At 47.2% G+C, this 26221-nt stretch overlaps 3 protein-coding genes across 18 annotated transcripts in view; 2 read left to right on the top strand and 1 right to left on the bottom strand.

Moving 5' to 3' along the window:
* Positions 1-12358, top strand: part of LOC120947339 (microtubule-associated protein Jupiter) — a 112899-nt gene extending 100541 nt beyond the window's left edge. For 6 of the 9 annotated variants that reach the window (XM_049605286.1, XM_049605281.1, XM_049605282.1 and 3 more), the window contains 7 exons: positions 3413-3549; positions 4344-4379; positions 6052-6342; positions 7148-7165; positions 8660-8986; positions 9451-9567; positions 10068-12358. In XM_049605286.1, coding sequence (XP_049461243.1) covers positions 3413-3549; positions 4344-4379; positions 6052-6342; positions 7148-7165; positions 8660-8986; positions 9451-9567; positions 10068-10213 — 1072 coding nt within the window. In that variant the 3' untranslated portion in view covers positions 10214-12358. Of the gene's footprint in view, positions 1-3062; positions 3323-3412; positions 3550-4343; positions 4380-6051; positions 6343-7147; positions 7166-8659; positions 8987-9450; positions 9568-10067 lie in introns of those variants that run through there. The other 3 variants (XM_049605287.1, XM_040362565.2, XM_049605288.1) reach the window with 3 other exon arrangements.
* Positions 12359-12729: 371 nt separating this feature from the next.
* Positions 12730-18209, top strand: LOC120947626 (D-aminoacyl-tRNA deacylase). 2 transcript variants are annotated; one of them, XM_040363114.2, is made up of 3 exons: positions 12730-12891; positions 12956-13050; positions 13128-13254. In XM_040363114.2, exons 1-3 carry the CDS (start codon positions 12849-12851, stop codon positions 13143-13145), a joined length of 156 nt encoding a protein of 51 aa, XP_040219048.2. In that variant the 5' UTR covers positions 12730-12848; the 3' UTR covers positions 13146-13254. The 2 variants fall into 2 exon arrangements, with proteins under 2 accessions (XP_040219048.2, XP_040219047.2); XM_040363113.2 differs by having other exon boundaries at positions 12741-12891; positions 12956-13046; positions 13128-18209.
* The window catches only part of LOC120947624 (transcription factor mef2A), an 82377-nt gene continuing 70660 nt past the window's right edge, over positions 14505-26221 (bottom strand). For 6 of the 7 annotated variants that reach the window (XM_040363108.2, XM_040363106.2, XM_040363107.2 and 3 more), the window contains exons 5-7: positions 20807-22148; positions 19524-20094; positions 14505-19361 (exon numbers count right to left, since the gene is read on the bottom strand). In XM_040363108.2, the coding sequence (XP_040219042.2) occupies positions 19258-19361; positions 19524-20094; positions 20807-22148 (2017 nt within the window). In that variant the 3' untranslated portion in view covers positions 14505-19257. The remainder of the gene's footprint in view (positions 19362-19523; positions 20095-20806; positions 22149-26221) is intronic. The other variant, XM_040363112.2, reaches the window with a different exon arrangement.

Here is a 26221-nt window from a genome sequence, read left to right as displayed (position 1 = left end):
ATCTGGGAATTAGTGGCAGACGAGTTGACGACATCGTCGGTCACCGTCTGGGACGGACGGTTAGCGTGGGGGAAACTCTAGTGTTTTTCCACTTGAGAAAGCGCACCAGAAGAGTAGTAGGCGAGAGCATAAATTCCTCAACAACCTCGATCCCGGAGTTTCCGGAAGGCGCGCGCCATTGGGGTCCAACGATCTGAAAAAAAAAACATACACCAAAACCGACCGTCAAGTGTGTGTGGCGTCGCGATGTGTGTGTGTCTGTGTGTAAAGGGTCGCTGGGATTATCATTCTTATTTAGCGCCCCAGCTATATGGTGGGGTGGTGGGCTTACTTTCCAATTTGTTGCTGTTGTCTCCCGCTCGACGTCTCAATCGTCGTGGGTTCCACTTTGCACTCTGTGCCGATTGATTTCAAGTTGCTCGTTATGCCTAAATCTTTATGTTTTATGGCCCAGCATGGGTCTCGAAATGCAGCGCGGGAGAACTGGAGTTGGGGGTGGTTTATGGCGTTCGGAGGAATTTAAATCTCGTTAGTATAATCGGAACGCCGATATGGGAACCACAACACTCTTGAGTTGGGTGTCGTTGTCTGTGTCGTTGTCTATGGTTTTAATAAATTGGTGTTACAGTCACTGGAATGTAGCACGGCCTGTCGGCAATGGGTTTTAATTGGAATTTGTCAACGACCGCACGATCTTATCTGAATGGAATGAAAAATGTCCACTTGAAAATCCCTGACACGTCCTTAACCATTCTATATGCAGATTGCATAACTCTTGGCGCCTACTTCAGGGAAAGTAGTGCCATGATGTGTGTGACCGTTTAAAAGAAGGAAATTGCTCGTTTACATCGTGAAATCTCTCTCGCACTACATTCGTGATCAAATTTGGAAATGATCAATAGTTGGTTCCCATCGAAGACATACAAAATCGAGCGGCTTCCGGCGCACTCCTCCCCTGTGTCAGTTCGTAAAGGGTGAACGAGATTTCTCACACGTCCGAGACACCGCGATCCTATTTGTGACAGATTTTTCCTTTCTTTTGTTGACGTGACGCGGACAGCAGCGTGAAAAGGAACCGCGAGACTCACTTTCGATCTGCGCCGTGAGAACATTCCCATCGATCGTAAAAGCTCGGAGTAATCAAAGCCTCACCGAAATTGGGATCCCCAAAGGTCTCCTCGGTTTTTTTTTGGTTCCAAACGGTGAACCAGCAAATTTTCAATTTTCTCGCCTCTCGCTCGGAGGGCGTCTGTTGCTGTCCCACCCCTTTGATATAGAAGGAAGGATTGATGAATTGAACGTGGTTGTTGTTGTTGTTTTTTTTCGCGATCATCGTCCGATCGATTAAGCTCGGGCGTCCGTTTTCTAGCGATGAAAAATTGATGAATGTTGGTGTGGACGATCTATACGACGCTCTTCGTGTGTACGCCATGTCAAGTCACATAGGGCTGTAGCGAGTGGGCAGTTTACCGCTGTCGGTGGGCACCGCCCGTAGGTCACGTCGCGTAACGAGGGAACGATTTCGACCGGAGAAATGTTTGGGTCCATTCACGCAGGTCCGTCGCAGGTGTCCGACGCGTGTGTCCCGATCGAATAAGTGAAAAATAAAACAGGCACGCCGGAAACCTCATTTCTCACGTCGATTAAGCGTGTGTGTGTGTGTGTGTCTGCGAATGAGGTTATGGGCAAAAGTCCACTCTAATCTGTGTGTTGGACTTGGAGAAAATGGTTACGGCAGCTCCTCGGGCACCTTTTGAGACACAACAACCCCTTTCCCCGACACAACACCCAACCGCCCTCGATCGGGCTCAAACGTGCCTTTGGCACATAAAGTGTTCCCTGCTTGCGCTTATCAACAAAACCGACCCAAATGACTGTTCAAGGTCGTCGCAGTCCTTAGAGCCCTCTCATTAACCCAGACACCGAAGCCGACTTTCCGCACGACGGCAGTGTGTGCGCTTTTGGGCAAAACCTCGGCCTGAAAAGTGACCAAACACAGGACAAAAAAACAACAACAAAAATTGGGCAATAATGTGCGTGACTCAGTATTCTAATTTTATTACGACTGAAGGTGCCCGCTGTGTCCGGGCTGTGTGTCGGTGTGACCGAAATCGGTGGACAGAGCGCACCTCCAGCGGGTGGCACAATTGTTCAACGAACTGACGACGGGTTGACCCCGGCCAACATCTGATTTCGCAGCCTTGATTTCCTTCCCCGAACGCCACCCACCCGCGACCCGGAGACCGTACAATGTTGCTACGCCCCAAACCCCTTTCGGAGGACATACTTTTATTTTGTCGGCAGCAGCACCGTTCGCAACACGTGTGTGCAGGTTCTTGCGAGGTAAACGATGTGGAAGAAGTGCTTCAGATCCCTAAAGCAAATACTTGACCCAGAAAGGCATCATTTCATTACCCGCAGTCGAGTTCTGGCTCGCTCTGTGTGTGTGTGTTTGGCTTTTGCGAGATTCTGTTCTGTTACCCCGCGCGTTCGCATGGCAATCATGTTTTCGGCTGCCGCCTTGCCTACCGCCACCTTTTCCACCTGGTGTCCACTCGTCCACCCCTTTTTAGGACCCTTTCTTTCTATCTCTCTTACTCGTTTTTACCCGGGGTTTCGAGGTGCTTGCGCATAAAATCCAACGAGCGCGTCCATAAGTCCTCACCCTGTCGGGGCACCCTTCCCGCTTCCGAGACGCTTCCTATTGCCGTTGGTCTGCCATCACCAATTAGCAACCCCTACTGCTTCTTCATTCCAGACCTTCGGCTGCTTGTACCTGGGCCGGCGGCTGGTGTGCTAGAGAGGGACCCCTTTCGTACAGCATAAACATATAGCATAGCGTCGTTCGTATGTTGGTTGTGTTGGTATAGGGATTTCGATTGAGTCCTCTCTTTTCTGCCCCCAGCAGGAAACGAGAAAGAGTGAAAGAGAGTGCACATCTAAAAGGAGAACCCACAACCACATGTACACATACCCATTTGGCTGTGTGTTTGGTAGAGGTCCGTGCGAGCATAGCAAGCCATACACGTATCCTTACCGTTGCCTCGCAGCGCATAACGGAGAATCTAGTCAGCCTGGTCAGTCAACTGAGCAGCGTTTTTCGAGACAGTTTTACAGAATTCACTCTACAGCAAGAAGGTTGTTTTTGAAGTAGGAAATATTGGAAGGAATACACTGTGGCAATTGTGACTTGTGAAATATTGTGGTAAAGTTCCACTCAGAAGGATATTGAGAACTATTTTAAAGCTTTTGAGTCATCACGATACGACGCCCAAAGCATTATCGGCCAGTTTTCATCGATTTGCTGTGATTCGCTTATTTTGTATGTGTATTTGCCGGATAGGATGTGCTCGGCGCAGGACTGAGAATCAAACGATTATAACGGGGTTTTTTTTCGTTCTATGTTTTGCAGAGTTCTGAAACCACCGGGCGGTGGCAGCAGCGATCTTTTCGGCGCCGACCAGCTTGGACCCAACACGCCACGCACCATGAGCAAGAACCGCATGCAGTCGAACATCTTTGCGGCTCCATCGGACGCCCACAAGAATGGTAAGTCCTTCTTTCCCACACTTTGCTGCCGGATCCCACAGGAAACCGATCGGACTGTCGCAGCAAAATGTTCAAATCGCTATGAAAACGGATCAAATGGCTGCTTCGGTTTTTAGATGTGTTTGCGCACCGCTCGGTGTGTGAGTGTGTGTGTGTGTGCTGTTCGCACGGTATGAAGAGGGTCTTGTTGCGGCCTGTGTGAACATGTTTCAAGAGGCCCAAAGTGTGTGTGTGTGTGTGCGCTTCAAACCGAAAATGTTCGTTATGGATCAATGTTTCACTGTGGAAAAACACAAAAAATGTCCCCTAAGCGCGACATAAACATAGGAGGAATGCATCTTCCGGAAGCGTGTGTGTTTGTGTGATTGTTTAAACGCGTCTCTCTGCAGGAGGTGCATATTTTTTGTTTGTTTATTTGCCTTACGCTCATATGTGTGTGTGTGTGTGTTTGCATGATGCACCCGACGGAGGTACAAAACGGACGAAGCAGAATGATTCTGGGTTTTCCGTGGCTGTTCTCGACCAGCTGTGTTTGTTTGAGCAAAAAGGTACCCAAGCAAAAGCATTAAAAAATAGCAGAAAACTGCACCGAAGCCATAAAGTTTTATTTGCTCTACCCAGGACGGACCACACGATCTTGTCTTGTTTTAAAAAGCAAAAGAAGTAATGTTTACAGAGAAGCTAAAAAGATAGCAGCCATTATCATATATTTTCACGATGTTCTTATCTGTTCCTCTTGTGCCGTTGCCGTTATCTAATCTAACCTTTCTTCTGGATATATTTTCACTGTGCAGTCTTTCGGCAAGGAGCTCACCGATACTATTTTCTTGGTACTTTCTCATCAAAATTAAATAAAATTTCCCTTTCGTCCTTTTAGTGTCCAGTTTATACATGTTCGTTCTCTTGTTCATTGTTTTACGTCCTTTCTTGCTAACTTTATGCCCGTATGAGTAAGCATTCCCGCTAGCTTTTAAATTCCATTTAAACTTCCTTTTTCTCGTATGTTAATGTTTAATCATGTATTGATTGTTGTTGTTTCTTGTCCTCATTCGATGCTAGAATTGCCTTACCAGCCCTGCTCCATAGTCAGTGTGCCCGTCTTTTAGCTTTCCTTCGACCGGTACACATCCACGCACAATCGTCCCCCCCCCCAGCTTGTGTTGAAGTGTAATCATCAAATTATCGTTCATCATTCCTCGTTTACGTTACGACTGCTCAATGCACACAGCTGTATTGAGCCCTTTTTTTCATACCCATCGATTACTTCCATCCCAATCCACCTTGCCCTGCAGTAGAGAGCGAAGTGTCTGCCCTCATTTTCTCATGATCATCATCACTGTCGGTCGTGTCCGTAGCGATTGTTTTCGTGACAAAAAGCAGCGAAAAAAGATTGTAACAATCCACTGCCACGCCACGCCACACGTAATCAAGTGTCGTATTGTGTTCATTTCCTATTTTCGACCATCCAAATTGCTAGCCCCAAGATCACCCTTTGCTCGGATTGCATTCGCATCTCATTCATTCCCAGTTTGTTTGCAGCACGATCATTTTCTTCTTGCGTTTGCGCGCGCGCGCGCTGCCTTTGGCGGAGGTGGAGTTGAACGCCAATAAAGAAAGGGCGACAATTGTCTGTTTCCCGGGGAACGACAATGGAAAGTTATGTTGTACTCAATTTTTTTCTTTTCTTTATTGTAAACTGAAGACCAATTTTCCCCGGCGCCTCAGTGCACGCGCTCAATTCTCCACTCCCTGCCTTGGCTGTAACGCGCAAGGTGTCAGTTTAGTTGGCGCTTGTAATCACATTACCTAGAGCATTATCTCATTATCTCTGGCCTTCCCGGTTCGCGTCGGTGAGTGGAAGAGACACCTTCGGTTCGCGACTTACCCGCGTACCCCGAAGACGACGACACCCCGCCGGCGTTTGTAGTTTCTTCCAATGCGACATCCCCGTAATTTGCTGTGTATGTTGTAATTTGATTCCGCAATTCCGTTCGCAGAGGCAGGTGGGGTTGTGGCTATTGGTTGGATGAAGTGTACCCCTTCCAGAATGTCCTTGTTCTTGTTCCCGTTAAGTGGTAGTGGTAGAGCGCACCGCAGTTGTTGCCAGTTGGCGGAAACAATCCGTGCTGCAGAATGATAGTTCGTTTGTTTTTGTATTGTAGTTTTTAAATCCATTCCTAAATTCCTAATCAAGAGCTGCGCGCGTCCAGTCAGTGGAGTATGGTGCATCGTCGGTGATGTGTTGAGACATCCTCTCGCGCCAAGTACAAGCGAGTACAACTATGTAGACGGGAGCTATGCTTGAGTGCCTCCACACATCTCCATTGCACGGCCATAGTCGCACGCTGTCACGCTCGCCAAACATCTTCATCAACGTTTGACGCATGAAGACCCCCAGAACCACCCCTTCTCTGGAGCTCTCCAGATCCCGTTTCTAGATAAGAACGCGCACTAATAATTACTCTTTTACTCTCCCTCGCTCTCCCTCTCTCATTGGCGCAGGTTCGGAAACTCCACGCCGTAACGGGCAGGGGCAAGATTCGCACAACCGTCTGTTCGGCGAAGTCAACCGTCCGTTCACGCCGGCCAAGAACCACATGAAGAGCAACCTGCCGATCGGCAACCCGGGCGACAGCACCGACGGTGCCAAGCCGCACCAGAACGGCAAAGCGAACGGAGTGGCCCACCAGAACGGTAACGGCACGGCGAACGGCCATCACACCAACGGCAACGGACACACCAATGGCAACGGACACATCTCGTCGGCTTCCTCGGACAATGGATCCAGCCACAGTAAGTATTCCGCCCGGTGCCGGGTGTGTGTTGTTGTTTCCCCCCCTCCGACATCGTCGACCGACCAAAGGACCCCATGTGTTTTCGTGTGCGTTTTATCCTCCCCCATTTGCTTGTGTGTGTGTGTGTGTGTGTTTGTACACTTGTTTTGCTGTGTGTGTGTGTGGCACGAATTGTGTGACGAGATTTTGCACCTAAAAATACAAAAAAAAAAATAGAATTTTCCCGCAAGTCGCATGACGCGAGACTGAACATGAACTTCACGCTCGATTGGAAGGTTGCCGCCAGCGCCGTGTGTGGCGACTTCCTTTGGGAGGGGTGTGTGTTTGTGTGCCTGTGTGTGTGTGTGCGTATCGAATCCGGATCTGGTTCCGTCCGTGGCCATGATGCTGTTGACAATTGCATGCAAAGAGGAGAGGTGTTCGATCATGTGCAACGGTTCCGGATCGGTGACACATTGGTGACTTCTGTGCTCGCGCACACACACAGGGTATATCCGATCCGATCGTCACCTTTTCGATTACGTACATTTGTGCGGATCACAGCACTTTGTCCCCGAGGGGGTGTTAGTAGATGCCTGGAGGAGGACGAGGGCCTTAAACAAACCTTGACGACAGTTTCAACTCAAATGGCGCCGTACGTTCCTCAAGTTGCTTTTGTTTCGGCGCGGGTTTTCTATGGGTGGTTTTATTGTTTTGTTGGCCTGTCTGTATTGTCTCTGTAAATGCCCCACACATTGCCTTTTGTGTTTTACCGCCGGCGTAGCTAACCTCGATCTGTCTTTCCAATCTGTTCTTTTACGCAGTTTTCCTGAGGAGATTAAGTAAGTTCTTTGGGGGGACGAATGGAGGTGGAGAAGGAGGAGTAGGAGGAGGAGTGGTAATTACGTTAGCTCCTCTCCACTACCCCTATACCCCATTTACAGCGATTTGCTTCCTCATGTGTTTAGATGCTTTTTTAGAAGGTTGAACACAAAAATGTCACATCATGTTCTGTTCTATCGAAAACCCACCCCCACCCCACGAGTCACATCATTATCATTAGTTTTTTTCTTCTCAAAATTACATCCCATAAACATGTCAAAAGCGTTTTCAGTTGTTTTGCTTAATTAGAGAGTAAAACATGCTTCATTTTTGTTCCTATTCTGCTTATTTTTTCAACAATATTCTTGTAGATATTTACCTTTGCTTCATCTCTCTGCATGAATGTCTCTTACCGTTTTGAGGAAAAAAAAAAGAAAACTAACTGACCGATCAGATGAGTTCAAGTACACGGAGTTACGGAGGAGTTGGTGGCGGGCGTGACGAGTAAAACATAAACAAAATTAGCTTCATTTTCCGCTCAGGTGCACCCTTTGTGGGCAATTTACCGCAAACGCCGCCAAAAGAGCCAATCCTAAGATACCCATAATCATGGTTCACCTTCATCCGATTCGTAACTTCCTAGGAATGGTAGGAAACTTGCAATAGCAATAGCCATGCTCGTCTGCAAAAGCTATGGGAGAAATAGTTGAAGCATACGGCGAGACATCCCCCCCGCTCTGCCGATGATGGCTTCATACTGGAAGGAGAGGCGGCAATTAGTTCTTGATCTAGATAATACCTCAATGGCGAAGAATCGTAATGAAGTTCCGCTTTTTTCACCCACCATGTTGTGTTACACGATGACTTTGTGTAACATTGCATTAGTTCCTGCAGAGGACGACGGAGGGGGCGTTTATGTGACGTGTCTTCCCGGCACAACAATTCGCAACTCATTGTACATTAATTTCGCGCGCCATTTGCTCACCCATCCTGTAAAGTGTGTGACACGTTGTAAGATTGCAGCAGTAGCATCAGCACCAATTCATGAGCCAATAAGAGATCAGAGTAAAATGGTAGTGTAGTAATTGTAAAGTCGCTGCACCCGATCGGCATACAATGTTATTTTATCGCTGCAATTCACACCTGGCGCTGCACGTGAAGTAGTTCTTTGTGTGTGTATCTACGTTATCGCTCGCATCGTCTGATGGAACTCGATTTCTGTTTCTATTTTAACTCTCTCCTTCTGCTATCTGGAATCTGTGTGTTTGTGTCTATGTGTGTGTACGCGCATGTGTCTTTCTATCCTGTAATGTATACATCCTTGCCCCCTCCTGACCGACCCGGATGATCTGGTCTGGACATCTCTACGATGCTCGTGTGCGTGTTGTTAATCTAAACCCAACCCGCCCTGCTCGCTACTAAACCTGCGCTTCTGCCTGCAAAATCATGCAATGACACACTAATCGACCACGACCACCCAAACAAACACCCGACGGGACGGACTGCGAGAGCAGGTAATGAAGAGGATGCATCACCGGATTCGGCCTACTCGTCGTCCCGCTCGCAGCACTTGGCGCACCATCAGCAGAGCAACGCGCACGGCCAGTCGATGGCGGCGGGTCCGGGCGGCATTTGGGCGCCGTTCGATTCGACGGGCCTGGTGCCGCCCCTGTCGCCCCGGCGCCAGATGCAGTTCTATGCGAGCGGCGAAGCGCTGAATCCGACCTATGCATCCAACATTAATCTCTGCATCAGTGATGACATCATCATCAGCGTGACCGAGCACAGTGATGATGCGATTGTTGCCGCCGGACACGGCCCGAACAGCAGCGACGGCAAAGGTAGCACGAATATTGACGAGTGGCGGGCGAGCGCGAGCCTTCCTGGCGCAGGGAGGCGATACCCCCCCCCCACACACACGTACAATGTTTTTGTTTGTTTGTTTGTCTGTTTGTTTGTTTGTTAGTTGTAGTACTTTGTGCTCTGCATCAGTAGCATGAAATCCTTCGATTGGACCAAAATATGATATTTCCTTTTGTTTTGTTACCCTTTTGTTGTTCTGTTCCTTGTTCCCCTCTATGGATGTGACTTGATTGACGATTACATACACGATCATACGATCGCCGGTCTCCTGGGCAGCTTTGTGTCCGGATTGTTCGGATCGCCTAGCTTCGATCGCGCTTCCTTCCTCTTTGCCGCTGCTCTCTGTGCTTACAACTAACCCACTTTCATTTTCTTCACCCTCTTCAAACACACACTCTTGAACGCTTTTCCCCTCTCATCACGCCACCCACTCTGTGTGCAGCATCGCCAAGGTCACCACGCTCGCCACGGTTTGCGCAACGGAACCCAGTTACCGGCAACGGAGTCGAAGATTACGCCGACAAGCCACGGAAGCTCAGCTCGAGACGTGGAGCAGGAGGTAAATTCGTGCCACCAGCGCGCATCCTTCCCCGATGAAGAGAGAGAGAGAGAGAGAGGGAGAGACAATTCCCACCCTACATCCCAGTTCCCGTGCCTTACGCTCCAACGTCCGTTCTACTTTCCATCCCATGTTAAGCTGCTAAACCTCCCTCTGCCATAATCACACTAATCCTCACCATGGGGCGCTTTTTTGCGTGTTTTGTGCGCGTGGGTGTGTGTGTGTGCTGCACTTCCTATCCTTAAATTGCCATTGCACTATGACTAAAATCTCATACAATTACATTTGCTAACAACTATTAAAATGAAAAAAATAATATAAAACAAAAAAAAGGTTAAGGAGCTTTTGCTATTCAGTGAATGTTTAAAAGTGTGATAAGAATATGGCATACTATCTCTCAATTCCCCCACTTCCAGGAACCACCGTCCCAGAAAGCACGAAGCAAATTGGACACGCACATTACTAACGCTCTGTTTTTTTTCCATTTCCTATCACCACAGACGGCAATCCGGTAACTGGTGAGGGATACAGCAAATCGAACGGTGCAGCTGAAATCAACACTACGGTACCGTCGCTGAACGGAGGTGGCCATGTTATCAATAAGAACCGCATTCCGCCCGGCGGATTCTCGTCCGGTCTGTGGTAAGCAGAGGGCCACGAACTCTGTCACCCCCTTTTTTGCGGCTTGCGACGACGAACGAACCGGACAGCTACCCCCAGGGCGTCAACCGTTTGGTAGCGCAGGAATCACAGAACAGGAAGCACCACCACGGGGGTTCGTCGCTCGCCTGCCTTTTGAGAAGCAGAAATCACCAACTCCATCAAAGATATTCGTCCTTGTGCAAGCGATGAGCACGAACGACAAGTTACTCAAATTTTCACACCAACAACCATCCAAGAGGGTAGCGATTGTGATCATAATAGTACGAAAGCCTGCCCCTCCCTACAATATACGAAGAGAGCAGAAGAGACGAGAGCATATTAGCGGCAATATCGAACACACCTTTGTGTCGGTCTAAGAGGAAATAAAAGAAGGACAAAAAAAGTATAAAACGATATGATGTATGGTATAAAAACATATATTTTGTAGGTGAATCCTGGCCTCAACCATACACTCCCCACAGCCCGTGTTTCGATTTGGGACGAATGCGCAGCAGCAATTTATACTATCGAACAATTGAAACACAAAGATTCAGGCATCAGAATCTTCGAATTTGGAAGCTATTGAACAGAAGAAGCATTCACGAAAGTGCAAACGAGAAACGTGTAGTAAGGGGGCGGTTTTGTTGTTCTCGAATCTGCAGACGAAACCCGACATACATAAACCGAGATTTCCAGATTGAAAAGGAAGAGGAAACACTAATATCGCACTATATTCATGCAGAAATCAATTGTTTGTATTAATGAATCTATAATAATCACGAAAGAGTTGCAGATGCAGCAAGGGAGACGTCGATGGTGGAGGAAAAGTTGAACAACAACAGCAAGGAAAGGTCTAAAGTAGATTCGGTTCGTGACGGAACGCGGAAGGGTTAGAGCTGAAGAGTGGAGCAGAAGAAATTATTAATGTAACACTCACACACACACATATGAGCGCGCGCTGCAACACGACAAGAACCATATTTATCAAAACAACGCAATGTGAGTTTATATAGTTACTGTGAAACAACGCCACACACACATTGTGTAATTAGGAGGATAGTATCAAACGTATATGAACAAATCAAATTCAATATTAAAGGAAATATTGCAATAAGAGAGAACGAGAGAGAGAGATAAAGGGCGATCAAAGGGGGCATCAAAGAAGAAGTAATACATTGTTAGTTGTGTTTGTATAAAAAGTACTCTCATCGTGCTAGCGAATGCAAATGTTTTCGGTTCCAAATTGTAGATTTATCTTGAAGTTTCTCTCTAAAAAAAACAAGAAAATTCCTATTGGCCTTACCTTTTACATCATACGGATGAAACACACGTTTCTTTTCGAACAAATCCTGTCTGGACCTCATCCCCACCCCCCTTCCCGCTGTTCCCGAAAAGCCCTTTTGATAAGAATAATCGTTGCGTGTGTGTGTGTGGTACGAGTGCGCTTGTTTTTCCGTTTTGATTGATGCAAATTTTGCCCACGTTTCTGGAAATGCATTTTACCCCTGACTCCTCTCTCTAAATGGAACAACATCTTTGCCGCAAGAGAGAGAGAGATAAGAACCGAAACGAGCGGTGGCTGGTTGTGCTTCCTCTCCCCCCCACGTCTAGGTGTCATCTATATGATTGTGTATTTCCTGCTTGTTATTATAATTTTTATAAAATTATCAGCTACACTGTAAAAGAAAGGGAACTCAGCTTGTTTGTGGTGGGGGAGGGAGCGAGCAATGCGCCAGGGAGCGATTATCAGAAAGCGAATAGAAGCGAGCAAGCAATCTTGTGTTTTTTTTTTGTGTAATAACTGTTGTGTCTTTCCATCTTTCTCCATGCAATTTTCTTTCCCTTTCTTATAATGTATTTGGGTGTTGTACGCACGCACAGCGATTGATTGAGCGAACTTCCAACGTGGTAGTGCGCATTTGAAAACAGTGGTGCAGCGTGTAGCGGGCGTGCGTTGCACCTGCTCGCGAACGAACGCAAACTCCGCGCACCGCGTTCGGTGCGTACCAGCCCAACCAACCACATAAGAAAAAACTCATACACACACATTGAATACACACCATATAAACGAACATGTATCTCCTAAAACATAACGGAATGATTTTTTCTCTTTTGTAATAATACATTTTAATTTAATAAAAACAAACAACGGTGCGTTGCTTTATTTGTGAGTTTGTAACGTCCGAAATGAAAGCGAATTCAAAATGGTGAAATATTTCACTCAAATGGAAACAAAGCGCCTGTAACGATTTCGCGCATTGGTATAGTATTTTCACCGGTGCGTCACAGTTTGACAGATGGCGTTACAGGGTTTTTATGATTAATGGGTTGGTTCTTGTCGTTTTTTGTGTCCGTTTCATGATTTATTCAGGGTTTCTTACATACTTTTGAATCGTTCCCTCAATTATTGATATCGTCTCATTGGGCAGCAATACAATTAAACAAAAACAAATGGATAACGCCCTATAAATCGTGGGAACGAAGCAAAAAACTATTAAAAGCAACCAAAAATGTTTGGGAAACCATCAAAACACGTTTGGGAACCCTGTGTTGTTTTGCAAATCAGCCGGCATCGCCTGGAGCTCGCACGCTGGCCACAATTTCCGCAGTTTTTTGTGAATAAAACAAATTAAATCGCTATGAAAGCCATAATACAGCGTGTAACGTGTGCGAAGGTAACGGGTAGGTATTGCTTGCTGCATTTTCTTCTCCCTTTGATACTGACTCGCACCCCCCTTCGTTGCAGTGGGCGATGAACTGGTGAGCTCGATCGGTCGTGGCTTGTGCGTGCTGGTCGGCATCTCTTCCGACGACAACGCCAACGACGTGGAGTGGATGTGGGTATGCGATGGAGGAAAACATCTACAGTCCTTGCGCGATAAAGCCAAACTCACCTGTGTCGTGTCGTCTCTTTCCAGGGCACGGAAGTTACTTAATTTGCGGCTGTTTGAGAACCCTTCCACCGGCAAACGATGGTCGGAATCGGTGGTGGATCTGCAGCTGGAGATGCTGTGCGTCAGCCAGTTCACGCTGTACCATCGGTTGAAGGGCAACCGTCCCGATTTCAGTCGAGCCATGCAGGGACCGGAGGCGCAGCAGCTGTACGAATCGCTGCTGCAGAGGATGCGGAACGAGTACGCGACGGAGCGCATACTGGATGGGCGGTTCGGGGCGATGATGCAGGTGCACGTGGTGAACGATGGGCCGGTTACGCTGGAAATTGAATCTCCGGTACCGAGCGAATACGAGCGGCAAAAGCTGCAGCGAGCGTGCGAACGGAATGCGAAATCGGACAAGCCGGTGGGGAGGAAGGGCACGGATGGTGGTGCTGAGGGTACGAGTGGAAAGGTTAGCAAGGAATCGGAAAGCAGTTCATGAACACAGTGCTTTAATAAAATATAATTTTATTGCCAATTATATGCTTTTACATCGTGTACGGCTCAATTTTGCATAGTGAAAAACAAATTTGCGTCATATATGAACATGTTATATTGTCATAAAATCCATTAGTCTTGTTTCTCCATGCCATTTCACAATGCCCCAGCCCTTGAAAATTCATTAAATTGTAAAAAAATATTATTAAAAGAGGCAAAAAAACATTTGCTGTAAATGTCATGAACCAAATAACAACCTTCTTGCGATGGTCAAATTCGATTCACTCAAAATGTGAAGGGAAAAGAGACTGCCTATAACGAACTTTTGACTACTTTTCAAATCGTACCTCGTTCCTACACACCTTGGGAGCACACCAAAACCGAGTCAGAAAGTAACAGGCGAACAGCCGAAAAAGGAGGTCACAGGAATCGAGATCTCTCGCTCTTTTCGCCAACGCGTTCGACAGAGAAATGGAGTCGAAAAGTAACAGGAGCACATACTAATCCGGAGGCTGCACTCTCGTTAGGAACGCTATTCTAGTGTGCGGCGGCGGTGAGGTCGTCCGTCCTTGTCTTTCAAATTACTCGCAGGCGAGGATGAAATCGATGCGCAAACACCAGGAGATCATGCATGGAGGAGGTCCTGCATGGAGGAGGTCCTACTAGTGCGTCCGCCATTGTCGCGTGTGGGACGTTGTCGTTGTCCTTTTCGCTCGCATATAATGATCGATCGATCGCCGATAACAAGCGAATGTAGGCGGAGATACAAAATGTAAATGGCCATCGCGTTTGACTCCATTGTCCTGAAGCGGATTGAATCCATTGGCGGAAGTGTGTAGTAGTAGTAGTGCTGCGTAAACCCAGTCCACGTATCCCGACGCTGCGCAAATCAAATCAAAGCCAAAGAGTCCCCCCATCGTCTCATGTCAACAGTTTATATTTTCTTGTATTTCGCACCTTTCCGTCCAGCACGTTCCACACTTCATAGCTAAACCATTACATTTGCAGCAGTTGTAAATCGTTTTTTCTTTACACGAAACATGCTCGCCTTAAACATACTATTGCTAAACAAACAAACGATTTTACAAACTGAAACGAACGATACCGCGCACTCTGCTCTGTCTACACTACTACATGCCTACTATGATGCACAGAAACGAAAATACAACCGCGCACTGTGCACGTTTCCCTGGACCAAGTGCTGGCTTCTACTGTTCGATAACCTTGGTCACGATCGCTGTCTCTTTCTCTCTTTCTCTCTTTCTCTCTCTCTCTCTCTCTCTCTCTCTCTCTCTCTCTCTCACTCTAAGCTAACATAAATTCATCTACTTAAGGGCTAAAGGGACTAATAAAACAGAGGTAAAAATTAAGTACAATATATATGGAATGAGGCGACTTAAAACACATCCAAGATCTAATAAAGACGAGCTTAAAGATTAAGTCTTAATCGAAAAAACAAGGTAGAAAATCCCTCAACTAAGTGTACGAACGTAGTCGATTTGTTTCGTATCGTGTTGTTGTTGTTGTTGTTGTTGCTGTGGTTGTGATCTTTTTAACTATATTTTTTACAGTGTTTCGCGGGTGTTTTTTTCCCGTTGTTCTCTCTTTTATAATCCCACATCCCGAGGGAACAATATACTCAATTCCGTAATTTATCCGGTGTGCGAGTTACATTTTTCAATTCCAATTTAAATTATTGCAACTGAGCAGAAGGTTCGCATCAGGCACACCTCTCCTCTTCTCATATTCCCATTTCTCTATCCTCTCAACTTGTTCTGCCTTTTTTTCTGCTTTTTATCTATTTATTAACGCTTTTACTTCGTGATTTGTGGTTTCTCTATTTTTCAATGCATGTTTTGTTTCATTTCCCGTTTTTTGATGTTTTGTGTTGTCTCGTTTGTGTTGTTCTATTTCATTCTTTCTATATTTTTTTTATAATATTGTTAAGCTCTTTATATTGTTTTCTTGCACACTTTTCCTTCTTGTTTATGATACGTTTTCCCTTCTCTCTTCTTCTTCTTCTTCTTCTTCTTCTTCTTCTTCTTCTTCTTCTTCTTCTTCTTCTTCTTCTTCTTCTTCTTCTTCTTCTTCTTCTTCTTCTTCTTCTTCTCTTTCGTTCACTGGGTTTTTCTTTCTTATCTTTGCACCATCGTTTTCTTTTCCTTTTTCCGCTATTATTTACTTATTTTTAGAACTATTATGTATGATTTATGTGTCCCCCTTGTACAGTTGTTGTTGTTGTTGTTGGGTGTGTTTGTGTGTTGCAGGGGTGAGTTTTTAACTCTTTGTTTTGTTTCTTACATTGCATAAAGAGGTGTATGTGTGTGTGTGTGTAAAGACAAAAAGAAGCGTGTAAGATTGTGTATGTAAGTGTAGTTTTTTGTTCGTTTATAGAAAAAGATAGCAACAAGATTGCACTTCGAACTTCGTAAATATATATATTCATCTTTTAATGCCATTTTGTTGCTCTTTCCTGGGCTCACCTATGGTGCATTGTTTTTAACCAGCATTTGCTTTTTTTCTGTTCCATTCGTGTTTTGATTTTTATACCATTTTTTGTTCCTTATCAACGCATAGATTTAACAACGTTACGGCGAGAATAAAAAGGAAGCAATCGAAAAATAAAAATCCCCGCAAATTGCAATGAGGAGGGAGTTGAACCTTTTCTCTTTTACACTGTGTGCGCACTCTACATTTTGTTTGCGCTGTGTAAAAGTAGTATTGTCTCAAACTTTAGCTTTTCAACAAACATTCGTCTTTTTTACATCAACATTGAATAGTGTGTGTGTGTGTGGCCGTGCAACTACACACACCCACTTGCTGGCTTTTGCGTCCTATTGCACCGACAGAAGCAGCAACAGCAGCATGATGATCAGCAGCACAAGTACGTTGATAACGATGAACTCCGCAAGGGTTGGCAGAGAAATAAAGAAAGAAAGAAAAAGCCCAACCCACCGCCAACAAGGACCTTTTTTTAGAGAGAAAGCCGAATAACTTTGCCAACGCGGCAACGGGTTCGTTAGCAGTTTATGGATAAATTTTGTTTACCACTTTGCTTGTTCCCCCATCCTCCCGCTGCAACTTTGGACTCTTCCCTTTACGAGCCACGTGTTTACCACTACCGTTTGTCCGTTTTTGAGAGTGGTTTTCTTCTTCTCTTTTTCCTCTCTCTCTCTCTCTCTCTCTTCAAGGTACGCAGCAAAGCAAAGTGCAAGCAGCAAAAGCGGCGATGCACCGTGGAGAGCTTTGCAAACGCATTCACTGCCAGCATTTCTCCACCACCACTACCCGTTAATCCTGGCGTTGTTGAAACTATCCCACCGTTCCGTAATTCCGTGTTTTGGAGAGAGCAACGCATAAACGGGCTGGAGTTTTTTTTATCTAGAATTCTCTGTACAACTATGCTTTAGACATCGTGTTACGTTTTTTTACAAGTTTTTGGTGTTTCATTTACATGATATAGCTTTCGTTTCGGTTGATTTTGATGAGTGGTTCGTCTAAATAGTTCTATGAATCGAGGGGGGAAATCCTCACAAATTAGAAAAATATCTTAAGTCTCCCAAAAAAATAAATGATATGCTTGTAATCGTGTTTCAGAACCCTTCCTCTCTCGATGAGAAGTAGCTACAAATCTCTTTCCTTAAACACAGAAATGGATTTTACTAGCGATAAGAGATTGAAACCGTTTTCGAGTGGGGTAATGTGTGTAAGTTGGAGGATAAATCGGCGATTTGCGTGCGATACGATTCCTGCTTGCTGCCTTAGGTGGTTTACGTTTCGTTCAACATTGATACGCTGTTGGTTGGTGTGATTGGTTGTCCCTCGTCCCTTGCCTGTCCTTATACACTCACTCAAGGTAGACGAACCGGCCTCTAGACACTACCCTATTAACAGACTGCACTTTCATTCTCACCACATCCCATCGTTTCGTTTAATCTAAACGCTGTTTGAAACACATTAAATGTGCCTCAACCTTCCTCCCATTCGTGTGTGTGTGTGGTGCCTCTGGTTGCACAATTTACTTAATGAAAACGAACGATAAAAACAACAACAACAACACACTTATGCTTATGCGTTTAAATCTCTCTTTGCGGCCCACAATTTCACACCACTCGCATCCTTTCTTTTTTTGCTGCTACAACTGAAACACATTTCACTTAACTGACTATGAAATCTATTTATCTCTTTTATACTGCGTCTATCGTCCTCTTTAATGCAACTCCACACGGTGCAACGGCCCCCACGTGGGGCGGGGTTAGCATTAAAAATAGCTTAAATCCCTTCCCGTTTTGAAGGCCAAACCTCACGTGCTCGTGGTGTGGATTTTATTTAAATCAAACGAGTATGCATCTCTGCACGCCTGTGGGAAATTCAATATGCACACACATTCCACACTGCAGCAGCAGCAGTAAAGGATTAAGCGTACGGGAGCTTTCAACGTGCATTAAAAGCTCTTTTATCTTACATGAGCTGCTTCGGTTCGTTTCGCCACGGAACGGTTGCTTTTCCAGAAGGGCAACAACGTGTGTTTTGCAATGGCTTGGCAATGGCAATAAAGCACAATGGACACACATACACACATTGTGGCAAGCACATATGCACAGAAAACACATGGGGCTTCTTTTTTTTTAAAATACATTACTTAAATACGCCCCCGAGGCAAGAGAAAGTTAAAAGTGTAGCGAGTGCTTACACATTTGTAGGCACAAACAAATAAATATAAAACGAAACTACACGGCTACTATTGCGTACGTAACTCTACTCGGACACGCGTTCGTTCCGAACAGGGCAAGAGACGGTGTGGTTTTAAAGCCTTTCTGTTTTTGTGTTTTTTTTTCACGTTGAGAGAATGAACAGTTTACAAACAAAAGCACACATACATTACATCGAGTGGTATAGTTTAAAGGGCTAAAATGGCATCCACACTCGGTGAAGAAGGACCAATGTGTGTGAGTGATTTGACAGGAAACGTTCCAGGAGTTTCGTTTGTTTTCCAAACTCCTTCAGTCGTTTTTAATCTTTTTATAACAAATTAATACACTCTAGCCCGTATTTCGTGTGTGTGGAAATAAACCTTAAAACCTATGTGTAACAATCTGTATTAAACACACACACACACGCACACAAACAAACATTACACTTCTTTCCGCTGCTTTACTTAGCTATCATCCTGCTCCAGCTGGGACGGCGCATTCCTTTGCCACGCAATGTCAAAGTGGACATATTTTGGACCCTAAAACGTTTACTCTCATTCCCGTCATTCTTTCCATAAATTGTCGCTAACGACGCAATTGCTGATCTACTACCTTCTGCCCCAAACATACTTCCGGAATGATGGAATGAGCTGTATGTATCCGTAAAGTTCCTCTAGCGGGTGAAGTGCGCAATCTATTTCTGTTTGTGTGTGTCTGTGGGTGTGTGTGCTTTTTCTTCCAAAATTCGCTTTTCATTCAGCAGCTGCTTTCGTCTTCGTTTTGCAATTCCTAACTCGAGTTCCCTAGAGCTCCTTATTTTGCCGCTTCTGTTGATGCTTTACCTCCTGTTTCGCTTACCAACAATTATCACATTTGAGAATGGTTACCATCATATTTTGATTTTACACGAATCCTTCGCTCGCCGTCCCCGGGGTGGGGAGTCGTCCACCTTTTTTGTAACCCTGGAACTGCGCCTCCCTCTAGACCCAAACGCCGTGGGGATTTTTACTCGTCGGGACTGCATTTTCCAGCTGCCTGGGCGATCCGATCATGCGCCGGGTGCTGCCAGGTTTCACGGAGCCAACTAAAAAAAAGAAAAGGCAATTTCAATCAAAACATGTTGACAGACTGCTGGGAAGCAAACCTACGCATGCAATGCATTCAAACAGCTTGAGAAAAACCCAGAGAGAGAGAGAGAGAGAGAGAGAGAGAAAAAAAAATGGATTCTTACAGTCGATAGACTCACCTTCCAGTAGATGGCGCACCTCGTCCGCCGGTGGGACCACCGCCAGGCTCTGCAGGTTCACCTCCTTCATCTCGTGCACCAGCTTCTCGACCTGCTTCTTCTTGTCCGCGATCGCGCCCTCGAGCAGCGTCACCTCGCCCTTCAGCTTGTCGTGCGCCTTGTTCGCCTGGTCCGCGCTCTGCACCGCCAGGTCGATCTCCACCTGCAGCCTGTCAACTTCACACATTAGAGCCCGCTCCAACAGCTGTTGTCGGTTCGGATCGTACTGTCGGCTATACTTGCGCTGCTCCACCAGTATCTCGTCCATCAGCAGCCGGATCTTGTTCTTGCACTGCAGCAGCTCCGTCTCGCAGTTGGCCAGCTTCGAGCGCAGCAGCGTTATCTCCGACTTGAGCGTCTTCTCCTGCTGCCGGACCAGCTCGCTCTCCTCCTCCACGTACTGGTACGCCTGCAGCTGGTCGCCCGCCTGCCGGAACTGGGCCTCCGTCTTGCTGATCTCCTGCGCGATCGCGTCCAGCTGGTCCGTTTGCTCCCGGCTGCGGCTCTCCAGGTAGACGATCTCGCTGTCGTACTGCAAAAAATGGAAAGGAAAAGGGAAGATGAAGGGATCGGCAATTAGCATCGGCAAGTCGTTTTGTTACGGCGCCACTCAGTCAACGCTGTGATACCGCAATCGGAAGCATCGGCAAGCGTGTGGAGTAAATGCGATATTACATTATAAGGACCCCCTCTTGTGACAGGGGAGAAAGGACCGATATTATCAACAATCATTTACAAACACTCAGCTCGGCCATTCAGAGGGGCGCACCGAAGCGTACAGAACACGGGCCAGGCAGGGGATAGGGAAAAGTCAAAAAGCACTTGTGACATCATCATGGAGAGCATCCTCAAGGGTGCTTCAGAAGTGTCATTGTCTCGTTCTTGTCATCATTATCGTCGGATGCTAGTGGTTCCACTGAAGTGTAGTGGTGTTCCCCCTCGACCCATCATCGCATCGGTGGCGCATTCTCCTGCTCCACCTCGTAGCGTCGTTCTCGTGGAGCGGAGCGTTGAGTTTTGCTGGATCGATTTTCTCCACCGGAACGCCTTTTTCGAGTGGGTAGAAGCGCCACCGGGATTCAAGATGCACGCAAGTAGCCACTTGCACGGTCAGGTAACCGGAACGCAAGTGTAATCCAATCCACCGATTCCGCATGAACGGAGCAGGAACGGACTGACGCGCACACCTTGAAAGAAGTTAACAAACCGAACAGGTTCTAGTAGGGGGAGGCGAGCGAACGTACCTTCGACAGATCTGCCTGCTGGGTATTGATTTTCTCGCGCTGCAACTTGATAAGCTGCATCAGTTCCCGGTAGCCGGACGCGTGCGGTAAACTGTCGCCGACCAGGATCTCCTCCGACCCTCCATTGGGGCCAACCACCACGAGCGACGACACGGTAGAGGAGGCGGACGATGAGCCACCACCGCCACTGGCGGAGAGCTGGTTACCCGCTCCCGTGTCCTTCTCGTGCCTTCGACTGCCATTGCCCGAGGTGCCACTCCCGGTACTGCTCAGACTGGTAAGCGTGTGGGACAGGGGGCTGTTCCGTGGTGGCGGTGGATCCCGGTAAGGCGGTGGCACTAGCGCCCCATTCGACGAGATGCCCGTTATCGGTGAGTTGGTCGTGGAGCCCGTCAACAGCAACGGATGATTGCTGTTGGAGCTGTTGCCGCCACCGCCAATACTCGAGCCGCTGATGCTGCTCACGCTGCTCGTGTCCAGCTGCTGCTGCTGCTGCTGATGTTGATTGTCCGCGCACAGTAGATTCTGCAGCTGCGTATGGTGATAGTGGCGTCCCAGCGTCCCGTGATGTTGCTGCTGATGGTCCGGCTTCAGTGTGGCGCCGACAATCATGCTGGAGGAGGAGCCCGAAGGCTGCTGCTGTGGTCCTGCTACACCCGTTCCCACCGGCATCGCAGGTGACGTAGAGGAGGACGACGACGGTGGTGGTTGCGTGACGCGCTCGTTCAACCCGTTGCTAAACACCAACCCATTCACCTTGCGGTCAAGCGAGCTGCGCAAATCGGCGGCGTTAAATTCACCGACCACATTGTTGCTGTTTCCACTGCCGGCGGACGTTGCCGTTGGGTGCGATTTCGGCTTCTTGATCACGCTGGCGTACGTCGCCTCTACCGGCTGATGGTGGCCACTGCTCGTGCCGCTGCTGCCGCCGCTTCCACCAATCCCACTACTCGTGCTGGTATTGTTCGAGGAAGCGGTCGAGCTGGAGCTGGCGGTACTGCTCACACTGCTGCTACTGCTTGTGCTGTGGTCACTCGTCGATGCCGCCGCCGCCGCTGCTGCCGTGGTGCTGGAGACACCCGCCTTCGCGGTGGTGGTACTACTGCTGCTGCTACTGTTGGGCGAATGCCGCTGAACATGGCTGTACTTTTGCTGGTGTTGCATCATGCCTCGCACGACACCAACGACGTTTCCATTTTGCTGGTTTGCCGTCGTCTGCGACTGATGCTTCTGAGATTGCTGCTGATGGTGCAGCTGCTGCTGCTGCTGCTGCTGTGAGTGATGATGGTGCTGCTGCTGCTGCTGTTGGTGGTTGTGATGGTGGTCCGTCTTTCCGCTTGATCTGGAACGAGCACACGACGAAAAGACAAGAACGGTTAGAGACAGAGTAATTAATTGTTTGCGATTGGTTTTGAGGGTGGTGGGCTTTTGTTGCTTAGACAGTGTGCACTGTTTGCACTGCTTCTTGGCCGAAAGTGTGCGACGGAATGCAGCGTGCATTTGCAGCGAGCAAGTGTTGGAAAAGCAATTACACGAAATCGGAAACGATACCAACCAGTCGTCGGGATGAACGTTAAATGCCATATGCTACCGCCCCGTAAGGAGCGACGACGTGTACGACAATGTACGCAAGACGACAGCCAGCGGAGAACACATTGCAAATGAGATGAGTTTTAAACGATAGCCAAGATTTATGAACAGCTGCAATTACTGGCCCGCAGAGCGGATATGCGCAATTGCACAAAGATGTGCGATTCGTTTACAGGGTTTTCCACGAGTTCTCATACCCGTGGGACACTTAATGAACTCTTTTTAAGGTGAAATGAACTTAATGTAATGGGAATTGGACTCTATAGTACTCTTGTTGGACAAATCCAATAAGAATTTCCAAAGAGCCTGTCCAAAAAGGGTGCCATAGAGTCCAATTTCCACCATATGAAGTTCACTTCCAGTAGGAAAGAGTCAAGGAAGTGTCCCACAACTACGAGAACCCCTGGAAAACCCTGTAAATTGACTCGTTCTGTGCCTTCTGAGGCAAAGACAATTAAATAAAGTTTTTAAAATACATTTCATATAACAACAGTGGATACGAAGATTAACTTTATTTAGTCACTAATTTGTTATTTTTGCTTATATTGTAGTGTAGAAGGTTTCCAAATAAAACATATCCCAAAAAAAGCTGCCTTAATCCAACAGTTCTCCTTTCGTACGGCTACCTTCTTGAAGGACGCAATTTTGAAATTGCACAAATTCCCGTCATTTTGCCTGCAGTCAAGGGGTAGAGCATGATCTGCACATTCATTCTGGAATGTAAATCATCGCTAAAAACGTTCCCCTTTGCAAGGGGCAAAAGGTTCCACACCCACTGAAGCTTTGTAACAGGTCGCAGAAAAGCATGAATTTTTCGAATACCAACAATTAACACACACACACACACACACACACAAACATACACACACAAACGAACGAACTCCGCGAGCTGCAGGTGAGGAAAAATGCTTCCACGTACCCACGGGTGTGTAATAAATCCTTCATGTCCTTTCTTGCTCGCAGGGGAGCCGTCTTCGCCGTCTGTTCGATACACGATGTAACACGGTACTCCTTGCAAGCGTTTCTGCACCGTGACAGGTCGGCATCATCGGTGGAGTGTGTCTATTCTATTCGCTTCGTTCGCCCACTCGTAAACTCCTCCGGGAGGGTGGCAGCACACAAAGTGAAAGAACTTTCTTTAAAATGCCCCATAAATAACGTTAGCTGCTATCACTCGCTCGCTCTCGCCGGCATTACAACGCCCCCAATTTGTCCGCCTTTTTTTCGCTGTGTTTGAGAGAAGAAAAAAACCATCCCTCTCCATGGGGAGTGCATTGGCTCCGTTTTTGTTGTTCCGGTGGCGATAGCTTTTATCAAGCAAATTGTAAACGCCATCACACACAACAAGGCTTCCCCACCGCGCCATGTCCGGGGAAGAAGTAAAGTTCCACGAGAGTTAAAGGCAAGAGCAAGCTAGCTTGCTAGTTCGATGCCGCATGGATCCATCCAATGCACAACGATGACTCTGTCGGCAGCTGACGAACACGATTTATCAATTTTGCCAACCATTTATGTGACAATAATGTCACCTCTTTGCGATCTCCTTCACATCCTTCCCGTGTATGTCACACTGTGTATATTAAAATCGAATTTAGTCCACGGGGTGCTTCATCATGTGGTGCCACACACACCCACACACACTTCCGGTGTAAAATGCATCGTAAAACGATAATGTTGACACCGCGAGCTCATTTACACATCAACCGAAAAAGAAGAGCGAACCATAAAAGCGATACGAGGCAGCCGAAGGAAACTGTTTTTTTCTTTCGCTTATCTTCCGCCCTCGCGCTGTTATCTTGCCCGGGGGAGGGATGCGGGAAAACCGTTTGAGAAAACCGTCATTAAAATGCATAAATTCCTTCGTCGCAGCGCGGAATAATGTCGTGAACCTGTAAAGTGACGAGAAAACGCGTTGTGTTGTCTACGACGACGACGCGCCAGAAAACCAGAAGGAACTTGACCCTCTTTAGGCACATTCCAGGGCACGATCGCTACCCGCTGTATTATCCTCCCTGTGGAATGATAAGCACAGAAACGGGCGGAAAATGTGGAAGAAATGTTATACCGCTCTCTTATCAAGCTTTTCCACCGAGTTTTAAAATTGCTTTCTATTTCCCTGTTCTGTTGAGCCAGGTTCGTTCCAACAGGTCGCTTGCCGCAAAGTGAAAAGTCATTTCTGTTACGCGTTTTAACATATTTCACCTTCTGCTTTTGCATTCATTCATGCTGTCTCCCACCTCGGACAGTGTGTAGGAGCCTTCGTGCGGCGTCCCTGGCGGATAGAAATAATTTGCGCTACTCGTTCGACACGGAAAGAAACGGAACAAAATTGACGTAAAATAGCACGTAATTTCCTCGCAAAGTATCAACACACACACCTCCAACCACTTGAGGGCTAGTAGCGAGGGATAATTTTATGCTTTCTAGGGACCCCGACCCCGAGGATGTCGACAGCGACACAATCGAAGCCAATGTTCGCGATTCATTAGGGCTCCGTCCTGCTCGTTCGTCCTCCTCTACGACGTCCACCGTACGGCCGCGGACGTGAAAAACGAGCGCGCGCGTAAAACCACCTCCCCACCCCCCAAACCAAAGCGCTCCAGAGTGCGCGCGAGGGCGAAGAGTTCGTTGACAACGTGTTTAATGCGATTAAAAACATTGGCTCGCCACAGATTCAATTAACACTTTAATCGAATTACGACCAAACCAGTCGAAGGTGAAACATCCACCCTCGCTCATTCACGCCATGCAAACAAAGTTTGGTTAGTGGCTGATAGTGACTGTCGGCGTCGGGGTGGGGTTTTAATGTCCCCCAGGAACTCGGGCCAATTCCATTCGATTGCTTTAGCTTGCGCCGTTTGGCAGACGCTTTTATGTGTCGATTTCCACGTGCAATTGACTGCGGGTGCGTACGTACGGGTGACGTGCCAAACCGCCAGAATGGAAGAACTAATCAACGCACCCAAACATACACAAACGTGCCCCCTCTTGCCGCGTCACGGTAGAGTGTTTGGGTGTTTGGGTGAACTCGACGGGGGTTTACGAAGCGATAAACCATCCAAATACCTGTCATCGCGGGCATCGAACGCTTAGTTACGCACATTGGAAACCTAACTACCACCACGATAAACACCGTCGGCATCAGTATGCTGGTGCCATTCCCGTTTGAATCCTTGTGCGGCCGTGTGTCGTTGTCATCGGTGACCGCAACCACCGGTGGGGTAACACACACTTCGGTGGAGACGCATGGTGGTTTGTTTGTTTGGCCTTTTTCTTACCTGTTTTGTTTCAACAATTCCACAACAATTCGTAGCAGCACAAGCGCAACTTCCTCTTTCGAGTGGGTGCTAATCCGTAGCCTAATCCACCCAATTCCAACCCGCCAGACAATATAATCAGTGGAATTAACGGCCCGGAGAGCAGCCGTTGGGTTTGTCCGCCCATCTTCCCGAACCGACGCCACCGACACCAGCCGAAAAACCGCGATCACTAAAGCGGAACCAAGCAGCGTATGCGAATGTGTGTGTGTGGCCGTGTGTGAACATGTGGTGATGAGAGGTATTATTATATTGTGGGGAGGGTGGACGGGGTTGCGTTGTTTAGTTGGATTAGTGAACGGTGCTAAAATTTCTAAGCATTCGTCGCCCAGATTCGTGTGGGCATATATAGTTGGGCGACTCTCATGTGTCTGGGCGATAATTTGCCAGCTTTATGTGTGTGTGTGTGTTTCGGTGGAGGAAAATCAAATAAAAAAGGAAAATTGGGTAATCCTTAAGGCAGGTGGCCTTATATGAAATTCAACAAGATGTAAAAACAGGGAAATTA

Source organism: Anopheles coluzzii, chromosome 2 (genome assembly GCF_943734685.1).
Source record: "Anopheles coluzzii chromosome 2, AcolN3, whole genome shotgun sequence".
Classification (NCBI taxonomy): domain Eukaryota; kingdom Metazoa; phylum Arthropoda; class Insecta; order Diptera; family Culicidae; genus Anopheles; species Anopheles coluzzii.
This window is presented reverse-complemented; position numbering and strand designations above follow the sequence as displayed.

What these genes read in the sequence shown, in the direction of transcription:
- LOC120947626 (XM_040363113.2), top strand. Translation starts at nt 12,849, where the DNA reads ATGAAAGCCATAATACAGCGTGTAACGTGTGCGAAGGTAACGG. An exon ending in AACGTGTGCGAAGGTAACGG is followed by an intron (nt 12,892 to 12,955) that starts GTAGGTATTGCT and finishes CCTTCGTTGCAG; the next exon opens with TGGGCGATGAACTGGTGAGC. An exon ending in GCCAACGACGTGGAGTGGAT is followed by an intron (nt 13,047 to 13,127) that starts GTGGGTATGCGA and finishes GTCTCTTTCCAG; the next exon opens with GGCACGGAAGTTACTTAATT.